A 15,342-nucleotide genomic window follows, 5' to 3' on the forward strand; every position below is an offset into this window, starting at 1 on the left:
TTCAGAGTGCTCCCATCATATGAGAAACTACTTTACAAACAAGCCAATGGAAAACTAGAAACAACTTGCCCAAGACCATAAGAAAAAAAATAGGAGGATCTGAAAATAGTGCATGGTTCAAACCATTGTTTTATCCCTATTATTCAAATTTTTAAACTTTTAATGACGGTCCCTCTTGAATTCACATATTTTAACAAACATCCCAATTTCAGAATTCATTATCCACATCAAGGAACTGGCTTGAAAGACTGCAGCCACACTGAAGCTACAACTGTTCAACTGTATCATATCAGTTAATACTGATATTAACATTACAGTATATACTAACAATAACTCTCTTAAATCAAGTGCACAATATCATAAATAAAAATAAATAAATAATAATTAAAGTGCATATTTTCTTAAACAAATGAAGTGTACCATAAAAACATTCCAAAACCTAGCTAGAAAAACCTAATAGAAAACAACAACAATTCACCCTTGTAAGCAGCACTAATGGAATTTAAGCATTTGTGACTTTGTAGGGCAAAGCCTGGGAACACCTCAGAGTTCAGTGTCCTTCAAACACAGTATTGCCCGGAACACAACATTCATACAGATTATCTTGTTACGCTCTAATCACTTTGTTTAATTGCTGCCACGCAGCACAAACTTAATCGCTTAGCAGGAGATCACCAACAAGAGTTACAAACTCTTTTTTTTCCCCCCCTAAGATAAGGCAAAACCAAAACACTGAAGTGCACCTAGAAGTTAACAGAAAAACGGTCCGTGGTATATGGAACATGGCAGCAAAGCCACTAAGTCGATAACATTCAGCACTGCTTACCTTATGCAAGCTGCTCAGAGGTTTCACTCTATACATAGCACATGGCTATAGCCTTTTACAAAGGTAATAGTACCAATAAAAGTGTCTATGATTGACTGGAAAAAGGGACCTAGTCCTTCCCAAAAAGTGATGAGTTCTTACGCTTTAGTGTTTGTTATGCATATAGAAATAGCCGCTAACCCAAAAGAATCACAAGATCAAAAAAATTCACACATGGTGTCACTAGGGTACATGTTCTTCAAAGGACTAGGAAAGTAATTTTCTTTTATCATTATCCTCAAACCATATCAAGCCTTATCCAGTCAGCAGCTCAACCAGCTCCTTTTCATCCACGCAGCAACCAGCCACAAATGACAGAAGCTGGGAATCTACAGGTTGATCTTAATTTATTTCTGGAGAACAGTATACATACTGAATTCCAATGCATATATATGAGTTCATTTTGAGAGCTACCTAAGAAACTCAAAATGTGAAACAGTAAGGATAGCAAGCAGAAATTTAAAAGAGATCTATGACCACATCAGTCCTCTAAAAGGTTTGTCTTTCTTCACCTTCAAGGGCAGCTGTCTGCTGCTCTGCTAAAAAACTTCATAGCAGCTATAGGTTGTTCCTACAGCCCGCTCCCAGACAAGTTCTATACGACATGGATACTTGAGTTACACTTGGCTGGTTTTGGCCATGAAAAGAATGGATGAAACCAGCAGAATTCCACCTCATTCCACTATGGTGAAAAGTTTACCATTTCAGTAATGTCTGTGGACTGTGTAGCTGGCCTGCCTGTTGATGCATCCCTCAGAGGTTTGGTGAGAACCTTCTTGGTGTTGCAAATAGAAGAGCACACATGTGTACGGCACAGGAAAGAACTTCTCATACAGAAAGAGCAGGGGTGTATGTTGCCTCATCTGCTCGAGCCTGGGCCTGGACTTTCCTCTTAGTGGCAGGGTGGGAAGCCAACCTCCCCAACAGGCAATAACTATACAATCTTTAAAAGTTGTGCTTGCATCGTGTCTGGAACAACATCTAAAAGTAAACTTGGGGAGTGGGAGCAAGGCAACAAGCCTACACCAAACAGGACAGTCTTCACTACGCAATATAAAAAGAGCTAGAGTGAAAAGAGAATCTCCAAGGCTGATCCAGGTACACACGAGGAAAACACTTTTCAGAATGGAAATAATATGCTACATTTCATACTGCATTTCTGAATCTTTTGTCTCACAAAGTCCTTATAATCTCAATTTTCAAAAAGGGGCCTGAACGTTACACAGCTCATTGGTGTCACTGCCTGACGATACCCACTAAACTGTGCTAGGTCTCCCTCCAAATGTCCCAGATGCCGCCAGCTACCCCAGCATACACAGACTGTAACACCAGAAGGCAGCACTTCTCTTCATCTTCTGCCACCCCTAAGACTTGAAGTCCAGACATGAAGCCCTTCTGGAATCTATGAACACAGAAGAAATAAAAGGCAGAAGTTTGTGTCATTTTAGATGTCACTCTTCTCAAAATGCAACAATACCAAATTCCTGAACACTAAGCATAGTTTCCTACTCCATTTTCCAGTAATTTTATAGACTTGCCAATGTCAAGTACTTGCATAAATGCATGCCCAAAAGAAGGCTAACTCAGGACTCATAATCTGTGAATTTTTAAAACAACGATTTTTTTTTGTTTGGTTGGTTTTAAAAAAAAAAAACTTAAAAAAAAGGAGAACTTTTTTATTTTGTTAGTTGAAATTAGCATTCTAAAATTAAGTCTACTATAAACATTTATAAATTGGCAGAGACGTTCAAATATAGAGCAAGTGATTACAACAGTTAGCCTTTTTTAAAAAATATCTGACTTTCATTACATACATTATGAGAAACACGCAGCAGAACAGTTACACAGAGCTTAGCCTGCTGGAAAGTCTGGCATGTTCCAGTCATATGAAAGAGATCATATTAAAAGCACCACTGGCATCAGATTATGAATAGACACTCAGTGTTATCACAGTACCCTATTAGAAATTGAACTATACCCAGATTTTGTTCTATTATCTATATAGAGTATCCCCAGATGTACCTCTAAAAACCACTGTTGATATGGCTACTCTTCTGTTTGTTTATTCCTCTGTAAACCAGTCTATGAACTCAGAAGGAAATGTGTTAAAGAACAAGGGAAGTTCTTAAAGCAATGCTAAGCTACTTGCCATTAAACACAACACCTGTATATTGTATGCTTCCACAAAGTCTCACAAAAGATGCTAAATACCTATAACACACACACCCCCCCCCAATCTTCACCTACCATAGGTGATGTGTTCTTTATGTATAACAGCTGATTGAAAGGACAAAACAGAAAATCTCATCAGTGCTCAGATTCATGATGTTATTAAAAAAAAAAAATTCCTTTACCCAGCTATAATTTCATTAGATTGGGAGAGGTCTCTTAATATCAACATGAGGAGTCTGGAACTATTCCAGCACCATTACACATAACCTAACCATATCCTCTTCCTTTTTTTCCAGTAGTTTCTAATTCAGAAAATTAAAAGCAAATCTTTGTAGCATAGATAACTTCTAGCTGTTAACAACAGTTTCAGACTATTTCACAGTCACAACCACAGATTTTTAAGATCTCCGTAATAACAGACCATTAGAAATCTTACTAACCCTCAATCTTATTAAAATTTAGCCTTTACACTATAATAACAGAACTTTGCATTCATAAGGAAAGAGAGCACAACTTCAGTCACTGCCACCCTCACTTCAAATCTACTGATGAAGATTCAGACCTCAACCAGTTACAGGGTTGTTGCCATCACTAAAATTAGACTGGCTCCAAAATATCTTAAGTGACTGAGAACTGTGAATTTCATACGAGTAGGTGTATTTTATAAAAGGCTGGCATAAGCAGACTAGACAGCCTGTTTATAAAGGTAAAAACTGAAGCATTCACATTAAACCTCGAAAGCTGTAAAATTATTCTGCTGCTCCAGGTAATTTCTTCCAGCATTTGCGATATTAAAGCAGGGGATGGAGCTGTACCTGATCTTATTTCTTTATAGACAGCCTTGATTGCAGATAATGAACAGATTTAGGAAATAATCTCCCTTCCAGAAAGGATACTGCATGTGAGGATTTGTTACCTTAAAATAAAGAATAGCAGCAAGAAGAAAAATACCTCTGAAATAAAGAGGAAACAAGCTTTTATTTATCTGTGATTTATTTACCAAGGCCACAGACGCAGGGTCCTTTAGACTATGCCAAAAAAGAATCTGCTGTTTGTTTCACAAAATCACTTAAAAGAAGAATGTTTGTGACTAACTATAAATGTCAAGAACATTAGCTGTCTGGTTTTCAGTAATTTTATAAGTATAGGTCCTAAAGCCATAATGTAAAAACATACTGAAACTACACAGTCCAGCTTAACGTGCACCACGTCTCTTTCTCTGTAGCGCTAAATCTGGCTAAATACTACAAATTTGATAGGTGGAAAATTACTATTAAAACATCAAATATTAGGAAGCCTGTATTTCTTTTGAGTCTCTTTGGCAAGAGCCTCATTTGAAACACCAAATGCAGATTTTTTTTTCTAAACCATTGTAATGCATTAGGTTCACTTATAGCAGAAGAAAAAATATTGACTCAATGTAAGACCTATCAGAAGGACAATGGCCTAAAACCTGCAGTTATTTAGTTTTCCTTTTCTACCTCATGACACAATCAAATGCTTCCTCTCCAGCATATAGAAAGCCCAGATTTATCAGAAATACCTGATACATAGAGCACATTTATTATAGTTGGAAAGATGCTGAGTAGAAAAAACACCCTCACAAGAAGGTATAAGGACCAGAACAAAATTCTACAAAGTCACCATAGGGTTCAATTTCACTCAGTCTGAAATGGAAAAAAATCATTATTGCTAATGGAGCATCTACATCTTTCCCTCACTTCAACATCAGGCAATTAGGATTTCACAAAGTTACAGATGTCTTTATTCCAACCACTCAGGGAGTCTTGCTACTTCCCAACATGGAACAAGGTCTTTAGTCAGCAACCATCATATCTGTTCCCAGGGAATCCAAGCCACGTTCTGCCTCCTTTGAACTTTAAAATCGCACATCCCATAGTGAGAATAGGCTTCTCTCGTGCCCTTTCTGCAGCTTAAGAGCATCATTTGGATAAAGTTTTACACTGGCATTTTTTTCCCCATCACTAAACTCATGCTAAAGGTAGAATAAACAGCATTCAACTTGTAATGATCTTTTGGTTGTTCTGAACTGAAGGTCAAATTAAATTTGGTAATTTGTCTACCTCTCATTTGGAGCATGACAGAATTGGGCAAAGGAACAACTGGTTATGTACAGCACAGTGACTAGTTTTAATCAAAATGTATGAACATAAAGCTAACTTTCAAGTCTACAACGCCCTTGAGAACATGGCAACAACTCATACAGGAAAACTCTGTTTCAGGAACAGACACATTCAAAGACATGGGCTGAAACCCACTGTCAGCTGCACTAACGATAATGAATCAAAGCAATGAACATAGCATTTTTGAATAAGCAAGGTGATAAATCTTAGTGTAATCTGTGGTAATCCATGGTGGCATTAATATGGGTGAGAATTTTCTCTAAATACCTCTGAATTTGTAGAATTCATGAGCCATAAGATAAGAAGTGTCTCTCTCAAAAGAATCTACCTAGGGGTCAAACAGATAATCTCATGCTGCTAGAATTTCATGCATGAGTGGCCTTTGTATCATCAGATCTCTTCAGGCACTCGGACCCCACGACATACCAAAGAGGTCAGAGAGTCAAGGACAACTGCAGTCGGAGCAGAGTCCCAGCATTACCTGTGTGAATGCTTCCAATGCTCTAGTGAAGACAGGGAAAGAAAGGACAGAAGAGACAAAAAAACCCCTGGCCACATAAAAAGGATTGACTCTTCCTGCAATTAATTCATGAGGAAACCAGATACATTGCTTCAAAATAGCGAAAGTGTCCTACTTTACCTCTGGATGTAGTCTCTATTCCAGAATATCTAGCTTCTGCCTCCAAGTCAATTGCCTATAATATTTATTTTCACTTGACTGTAAAAAGAAATCAATAGCATCTTCTACTTAAGTCAGCAAGGAATGAACAAAAAAAAAAAAAAAAAAAATCACACTGCACGTGAGGCCCAGTTCATGGGAACACCTGTTTAAAGCCATACTGTCAGAGACTGTCCCCCGTTCGTATTTGTGCTCTTATTTAGCCCAGAACTTTTATCCTTAAGTGAGCGATCCGACACTCCCAGTACGCACAGAAAGCTATAGCTGTTGCTTTGCCTATTGGAAAACCTGACCTCAGTGTGGTTTCATCCACAAGACAAACGACCCTAAAATTTTTCAAGATCATTAACTTCGTAGAAAACAGATAACAACTGAGGGAGAAACAAGCAGTTATGCAGTAGCCTCATCTGAAAATACTTATTTAAAAACCGCTAATCCCAGAAAAGACAGAAGCAAACATGAATAATGCCCTTCAGAGATCCACTATTCCAGTAATCTCAGTTCCTCCAATCTTTCTCACAAGAAAAGTCAGTTCTGCTTTCCAATTAAAAAAAAAACAAAACAAACAAAACCCACCCCCCCCCAAAAAAAACCAACCCACACTTAGACACCAATTTTGCAAAGGTCAGTTAACACTTATCTCTACAACATTCCTTTCAGACAGTCTTATCAGATACACTAATATGTCATAAATTCTCAGAGGAAAAAAAATACTGCTAAATCAAAGAATTGTGCTCCCACAGAAAAGTCCAAGAACATATTAATAAGAAATTCAGATACAAAAGTTAAGTATTGGTTGATTTAAAGACTGTCACAGGATTTTGTTAATAACAACTAATTTTGATTTAAAAGGTTTCTGGGCTGCTTTTCTTCCTGAATCTGTTGGGATAGCTGAAGTTCACAAGAGGTATAATAATTTCTAATATCATCACGACTAGCATTTTTATCTGTCAGTCATCTAACTTATAGTCAAGTGACATGTAAACCAAGTCCCCAGAGCGGGGAGGTCTTTTATAAACCTAAATTATTTAGACACATGACATTCGTAAGTCAAGTCAAAACAGTGAAGTTTTTGTATTTGCTATACAGTAGAAATCATTCTTCATTTCCTAAAGTCACATGCCAAGTTAGCCAATTTATTCTAAAAGCAGTTGCCCTGGACCAGTTTCAGCATTCCTTCAGGCAAACACACTGTTATGGAAACAAATAAATCTTTTTAAGTTCTAATATTTTGTTGCAGTAAGAGAGACTGGGAGAGGGGGGAAAAAAAAAATGCAGCCTGTGTCAGTTCTCAAATGCCAGCAAAGAAGCTCAAGAAACGACACATCTTTGGAAGCAGAATGTAAGAGCTGCCAATCACTTCTGCTAACGATCCCTTCCTCGATCATACACATGGACTGTATCATCTCCTGAACCGTACGTTAAGCAGCAGTGAGCACATGCAAATAGAATCTTATTTCACAACGTAGAACTTGGCAGTTAAAAATAGAGGAGAAAGACTTGGGTTAGAAGGCATCTATGCAAATCATGAGCTTCATTAAAGCCACAGAAGACGCAAACACATCCTTTCAGTAGGTATTTTCAAAAGATATGGCAAAATTTAATGTTACTAACAAATCTCTAGTGAAATTTGGTTAGAACATTCCACAGAAATTCCTGTTACTTGTGCAAACATATCTGTAGCGTTCTGAATCACAGCAATTTCTGGGGCTTGGGGTTTTTTGTTGTTTTTTTTTATTTTGTTTTGTTTTTAAATCATGCATGATGTGAAAATACTCATCTTGAAAGTAAATTTATGAAAGAAACTTTACAACACTTCTACCTACAATACAACAGATCAGATTGGATGATCCAGAAATACACCAATATATTAAATTTCTATGTCAAGTAGTTCACATGAGAAGTATTTAGCTTTTGACCCAGCCCCTGTTCTACCTTGCTCTGTACCCTCTTACCAATTGGGGGGGCAGAAAGGAATCTCTTCTTCCCCCTCAAGCTCTTACTTCCTTTTCCTGCAGCGCTCTTGGAAAACTCTTAACCCCCTCACTCTGTAACAGGAAACCTCTTATCCTCTTCATCTCTTTTATAAAAAAAAAAAAAAAAAGAGACCACTAAATCTTGAGAGGTTTTCCTTCACAGCTTATTATGGGCTAATTTATGCACGAGTCTTCCTCTGCAAGCCTGGCAAAAACCTTCCTCTTTTTCTCTGTCAAACAAACGCAACCTCTTCTACGTCTCATCACCTGCACTCACCTCCTTTCTTCCTCAAGCTCCTACCACCACACCTTTGTGCTTACCGTAGTAGCAAACGGAACACCAGCTGATGCTATTTGCTTTCTGAAAGGCTATGGGCTGTACAGCTCATTTCTGCACTTGGTTTCAGGGAGAGTAACAGAAGAAAGGACAAAACAGCCATGGGAGAGACCATATGCAAGAGCCTGTGGGAAGCACTAAAAATTACTCACCACCACTTGCACTATCCTCTTGGGCAGGAAGCAGAGCCACGGTATAGTTGCACTAGCAGCTCTAAGTAAGGCACAGTTATGAAATACTAGCGATCTCTTCCTAGATTGGGATTTTTTATTAGAATGCTTTGCACGCAACTAGTTAGACAGGTTTGGTTTAGTTCTGCTGCTTCTTCTCACACATATTAAGAGCACCCAGTTGGTAACAAGTATTTTCAGGATTCACAGGTAAATCTAGTATTTAGGTTTACTTAGCTATTGAGAGATTGTAGCAAGGCACGAACACCTTCAGCCATTCTACCTTCCTCAAGACAATAAGTTTCATCAAGAAAAAAAAATTATGAAAGTGAGGAGCAAAAACAGCTTTTCAGATATCATCACTGGCAAGAGATTTTGCTGCAGAAAAAGGTAATTGTTCAGGATCAAATATATTGCTTTCTGACTTGGGTCAATATTTCTGTGATTTAGCCTGTCACAGGATTACATTAGTAAACAGCAACTATAACTGAAAACTCAAATTACTTACATTCAAGACAATGTCAAATAGAGGAAATAATGAGATGTAAATAGATAAATTATTATAGACTATCAAATATCTTACAAGTACATACTTGCATTGGTACATAACACTCCAGTTTCACATTCAAGGAGGTATAATTCTTGCCACATCAATGAGTTGCCTCCCTCTTAACAGTAAATGTAACTGCAGTACACATGTACCCATCCCCCTGTGATTTTACCGCCAACATTGTTCATTTGTAGCATTTAGTCAACTTGAGTGCAATTTTGTTTCCTGACACACTCGTGCTACACAACTTCAGTAATTTAAATTCTGCAGAATAATAGGGGGAGAACAGTACACAAAGTATTGCGATACGAATACTGATTTAAGAGAAGAAGCAGATTACCTTTGCCTCTTCTACACTTCAAGTTTTCTACCACCACAGTGATCGCAGTCATAAGTGTGACCAGATGCAACCTCTGAACAACATAACGATATTAGCAGAAACCCCAACCACAGCGGGTGACCCCGGGGGAAAGCCTGTTTTTCCCATAGAGCCATGCCTCACAGCACATTATTTTTTCTCTCTTAATTGATATTCTTCCACTTCTGCTTCAAACAAATAAGATTCATCAAATAAAAAAACTAAAACAAACAAAAGGTTACATGGCCAGGACCACAGCCAGCATTCCTAGGTTAGATTATACACTTGCCTTGGCTGTATGCTTCCCCTTCCTTTCTCTTCCCATGTCCTTCCCCTAACCTTCACTCGACTTTTGTGTGGGCTTGGATGCTGTAAGCACTTCAGATCCGTGTTAAGAACTTTACATTAATGCTTCTGCACATCAATATCAGTCCAAGGAGGAAAACAGACTCCTCCTCCTACTGTAAGTTACAAGCTTACAGTACTCAAAAATGAGCCTTTACAGTGATGTTTTTGGACTTGCATCAGTGTTGCCCAGTTTCCAGAAGAGAATTCCATATTTGGCAGCTAAGGTGAAGCCTGTTTTATACCAATTCTCTTGTTTGAAAGTTACAGATATATTAACAACAAAGGTAATCTGACAAGTTACAAATAGTGACTTTCTTTTAATAAAAAAAGTGTACTACTATATTAGCATATAAATCTACATGCTTCATTCAGCTGATACATTGTACAGTACAGGGCAGTGCCAAACCTTTTATACTTGCCAAAGGATAATGCCGCAGAGGGTCTGCAGAGGCAGCGCCTGCTACTGAGCAGGCGGCGAGCCTGGGAGCTGCCCAGGGTACAACTCCCAGCCCTTCTGCTGCCATCGTCTTGGAAGCTGATCACTCTGTATTTCTGTCATTCCCTCCGTAACAAGATTAAAAAGCATGTACCTGCTTTTTAAAAGGTGTTTTGAAACAGCAGATTAAAAATATTACCTACATAGTTACTTGGAAAGAAAAAAAAAAGCTGTTTGTAGTTTTATTTTAATAACCTCTGTTGCCCAAACCCAGGTAGTGAGTAAAAGAAAAATAACAGCCATACCGTGAGAGAAAGCAGCCAGCTCAATTGTTTAAAGGTAAGCAGAAGCAGCAATAACTAGAAAGGTTTTATTCACATGAAGATTTCAGCTTTTGCAAGTGTTACATCTGCTGTCGCTGCTACAGAACGAAGAACGGAGTGGCCTATTTTCTACTTGACTTGCGCATCCCATTATTCCTTGTGCCTCCTGACTAACATCAGTTATCTTTTCAGCTTGCTGACTCGTCCAAACATTCTCCTGCAGGGGAGCTGACATCCTGGTCAAGGAACAGAAATACTTTGTAGCGGCCTGGACTGCTAGACTGATCTTTCCCAACGAGTAAAGGGAAATAATTCAGGCATATACAACAAACAATTTCTAACCCTCGCTTCATCCTAAAAATTGCCTCCCATGTGATAAGGGGATAGATGAAGGGAAACAACTAAGCACAACATCGTGGCTTAAACTATGATCAAAGAAGCAGCAAGGATTGTAACAAGGAGAGGTAAGGCATGAAACTAAATCACACTTTCCTAACCGTGACTGGAAAAATTGCATTCTTTGTTTTACTAGACAAATGTGAACAAGTGTCCAAAAAATATTAGCGAAAGTCAACATGATGTTTTGAGGTAGTACACACACACAAAAATCATAACAGACTTTCCAGCTACATAGAGAGCTAAAAACTTAACCTTGACAACTGAATTGCAATCATGAGGATTATATCTCTATTTGCCCCCTCAGAGCCACTGGTCCAGTTTTTGTGTACACTGAAATAAACATACAGCTTATATAAAGACACCTATTTTCCAGCCCTTCTAGACTACAAAGATATTAATGAAAGTTTTGTAAACCCAGGTGCTTAATTTAGCTAAATGCATAATGCAGGTATTAGCACTAGACCTCATCAGAGCACGCAAACACTACTGAAGTAAATGGAAGCTGCAGGTGCTCAACATCTTTAAAAATATGCTCATGCAGTGCATGCAAATGTCACACCAACATTGTTCAAACCTGACTGCCTATTTAAAAAAAAAAAAATCTTAACTATCACAGAAATCAATCAGCTCACTAGAAACATGCCCAAATGATATTCCATTCCAGGCTGAAAAAGCCAAACTAAGCTGTTACTTTGTTGAAAAACTGCTTTTGTGCCCAAGACATTCACGGAGATCTAAGCAATGCAACCACTTTTTTTACAAGCATTTTATCGAAGAGCTTGCCAAGCTCCGTATAAACACATTTTACTATTTCATAAAGTTTATATGCCAAGTTTTTGAAACATGAAGTGACAGGCTCTCAGTGGAATTTCTGCAGAGCTACAAGGTTCTTATTGCCCTCAGCCTCCTGAGACTGTAAATTGACTATAAGAAGCAAGTAGACAGAATCTTTTTCTTTTATATAGGAATGCCTTGCAAATTTGAAATACTGAAACAGCCTCTATGATCAGCCAAAGAAGAATTCCTTTACACAAGGCTCAAAACCCCCCAGTGATCAGCACACTATAAATATGCATCAGTGCTGGGTTTCTGTTGCCAGCACTGGAAAGTTTCCCTCTGTCATTAAGGACCTTAAAGTTAAGAACGAATGCTAAATATCCTCCACCCCGCAGAGATATTTTAGCTAGGTATTTTCATAAGGAAATCACCTTATCTTAATGATTTGGGTTGTTTTCTAATTTTTCTCTAACTTGTTCACCTCTTACTTTCACCCGAGATCTTAAAGTTACACAAAAGCAACTGAGAGTGAACTCACCAATACCATAAAACGGAAAACCAAAAAAAAGGGAGAATAACCCAGTTTCCAAGCTTCATGAAGTAACATCTCTGAGTATATAGCGCATTTGCATATAGTTGCATTTGTGCCATATTATATTGCATTTCAATCTATCTGACTGCCTACTGACACTTTGCACTTCCTTTTACCAGTTAGTTTTCTTACGGCTCAAGGTCTCCCTTTGATTATTCCCAGCTCTGATACATTAGCTATCTTTTTATCATGTTTACTTTTGCTTTACTACCCATATGCCTTCATAATACTATTATTATTGTAGGGATTTTGAAGACACGTCCTTTATGGTGCTTTGTAGCATCAATGTAATTCTTACAATGGCTTTCCGTTGCCAATGACGGAAATGAAACAGATAAGTTAGAAACAGACATCAAATTTCATTTTTTTTCATAAAACGGTAAACTCAAAGCTCTGCCTTTATGCTGTTCTTACAAGCAGTAATTTTGGATTACTATATCAAAGAACAGCAAAATCATTTAACCAGCATTTGGGGTGTTCTTACTACCGCTTCCTCTCATATATAATATAAATAAATTAAAACTTAAAAAAAAAAAAGAAAACACAACTACTAAACCCACAAATATTAGAAGAGCTCAGTGGCATCTGTAATACTCAGAGAGGCTTTAACTTCCTTTTCAAGTTAGCTATGCTCTACTATTCTTAAGGTTGCAGAGCAAGCTAATCAGAATCAGAGCTCATTTTCCATTTAATCCTCCACCTGAATTAGTGTGCTACCTTTCAGTTATTAATCAGTTTGATACTACATCCTCTTAACTCAGAGTTTAAATTTTCAAGACACACATGAATACAGTTTACTCCTACAGAAAAATCCCTGGACTCCTCTATTAATCTAAAGCAGCAGTGTTCCATTAACCACTTCCAGAACTTTATTTTAAAAATTGCCGTTTTTCCATATTCAGTCTTTTCTTTTGCAAAGTTTCAGTTGTCTATAATGGAGGGCTATTACTCTTTGGCTTTCTGTTAGAAAGGTATCACCTCCCATTTGTAAGTATATTTTATCAAACTTTACAGTATGCTTAAAACACTTCTATAAATGCAGTCTGTGTTTGTGCAGTATTCACACGCCACAGTGAAAAAGCGCTTAATGGCTCTTCTGAAAGAAAAGGGTTGTATTCGGAACCTGCACCTGCATGAGAGCCTTACTTGGGCCTCAGGACTGCTCCTCTTCAACAACTGCACGCCAGTCAAGCAATCCCAAATTGCAATCTGAGCTCCCCATTGCTCTCTTAACCACAGAACAGTGAAAATGGCATCCGGGGGACACCTATCCCATGGTGCCAGCTGTCTTTTCCCCAGGGAAAAGAAGGAAGCCCTGCTTAGCCAACATACGTGGGCTTAATGGCTACATGACCTCTCTGGAACCAGCCAGCAGCCAGGTACGTGAGGACAGGGACGGGTATCCTGCTCTCGCACGGGCAACGCGGCCGAGGCAGACACACCTCCCGCGCACCCGTGCGTGGGTACTGACAGCAGCTGCCAGCTCGGCCTGCAAGGAGCCTCCCAGAGACGCCTGCCCGGCTCTGGGTTCAGCAGGGTGCCTGCGGCTGGGGCCAGACCAGGGACCGACACGCTCCCCGGGGCTTTCCCGGGCAGCTCGGGCGCGCCGGCCTGAACGGGAGAACCCGGGGAGAGGCCGTCGGTAGCCAGGTGCTCCTCGCATCAAACTTGCTCGTTTTCCAACCCCCTGCAAGTTCCCGGAGCAGAATGTCAAAGCACGAACGCAGTCACACAAAAGATGAAAGCGATGACGTGAAAGCCGCTATGAAAACCAAAGGCGATCCCAACGGCACAGCCTGCTGACACGGCACCCCCCGCCCGCTGCGCCGCCGAGGGCGGGGGAGGGGAGGGGGGGAGCAGAGCGGGACGCGCCACCGGGGCCTCGGCCACTGCCGCCGGCGGAACGCTGCCGCCTCCCACGGCCGCCGGGACAGAGGGCACCCGCGGGGGGACCGCGACAGCAGGGCGGCAGGCGCAGCCACGGGGCAGATACGGGCGGGCGGGCGGGCTCATCTTCCTCTCACACGACGCCAGGGCTCGGCGGGCAGCCGGGCACCGGCCCGCGGCCGCACACGCACCGCAGGGCCGCCGGCCGCCCCCGCCGCAGGGCCGAGGCACCGGGGCCCGCTGCCGGCGCGGGGCGGGGGCTGCCCGGGCGGGCTCCGCGCTCTGGCCTCCGCGCCCTGCCAGAAACTTTCCGGGGAGGGGAGGGGAGGGCGCCGGCGCGGGGGCGAGGGGGGCCCCGCCGGCCGTTGGCGGCGCGGCCCGGCGGCGCGGTGCGGCCCTTACCCGTCCTTGCGGCGGGCCTTGTAGACGTGCCCGTAGGTGCCTCTGCCCACTTTGCAGCCCTCGTACTCGAACAGGTCCTCCACCCGCTCGCGCTCGGCCGCCAGCTTCGACTTGAACTCGTAGTCCATGTCTCGCCCATGGGCGGGGAGGGACGGGCAGGGGACGCGGCGGCCGGATCAGCACCGCCGGCTGGCGGAGCCCCCTCCCGGCGCCGCCATTTCCGGGGCTCGGCGGGGGCGGCGGGCGGGCAGGGGGCGAGGGGGCGGTTTGTTTTTGTTTTGGTTTGGGGCTTTTTGGCGGGGGGAGGGGGTGCGCTCCGCCGCCACCCGCTTCAACTGGGCTCCTCGCGGCGCGGCGCGGGGGATGCCGGGAGTCGTAGTGCGGCTGCGGGCGCCGGCCCCGGCGCCGCGGGCGGGACGCTGTGGCGGCAGAACTACAACTCCCGGCATGCCCCGGGCCGCCCCGGCCAGGCGGCGTCGGCGCACTTCGCTCCGCGGAGACACCGAGCGTTTCAGCGGCCGCTGGGAACTTGCTGACTCTTCACATTGCGGGGCAGAGGCGGGAGCGGCGAGCGCAGCCAGGCTCGGCGCCTCTCGCTGGGAGAGCGAACGCCCCGCTGCCGCCCTTCGCCGCCGCGAGTCGCAGCGCGCACCGGGCTGCAGGGCGCCGAATAGTGCGGCAACTTGTTTATCTCGCGAGCTGCCACTCAAGCCTCGGTGCCGCCCCCCCGCTGGATGTTGCCCTCTGATTGGCGGGTCTCGCCCCGCCCCCGCGGTGGCTCGGCCGCGGATCCCTGCTGCCGGCCGCGGGCGGCTGCGGCCGCGGGTGGGACTTCGGAGCCGCCACGCCCGCCGCCGGCAGGGGCGCGGGCCGAGCCGGGCCCGGCCCGGGGGCTGTTTCGAGGCAGTGGCCCGAGCCCGGCGGGGT

The 15,342-nt window shown here is 42.5% G+C and overlaps 1 protein-coding gene across 2 annotated transcripts in view; it reads right to left on the reverse strand.

The window, feature by feature from the left end:
* Positions 1–15,068, reverse strand: part of CDK19 (cyclin dependent kinase 19) — a 128,911-nt gene extending 113,843 nt beyond the window's left edge. The window contains exon 1 of one of the 2 annotated variants that reach the window (XM_075145677.1): positions 14,416–15,068. In XM_075145677.1, coding sequence (XP_075001778.1) covers positions 14,416–14,543 — 128 coding nt within the window. In that variant the 5' untranslated portion in view covers positions 14,544–15,068. The remainder of the gene's footprint in view (positions 1–14,415) is intronic. The other variant, XM_075145679.1, reaches the window with a different exon arrangement.
* Positions 15,069–15,342: the final 274 nt, after the last annotated feature.

This window comes from Calonectris borealis, chromosome 3, assembly GCF_964195595.1.
Source record: "Calonectris borealis chromosome 3, bCalBor7.hap1.2, whole genome shotgun sequence".
NCBI classification, from domain to species: domain Eukaryota; kingdom Metazoa; phylum Chordata; class Aves; order Procellariiformes; family Procellariidae; genus Calonectris; species Calonectris borealis.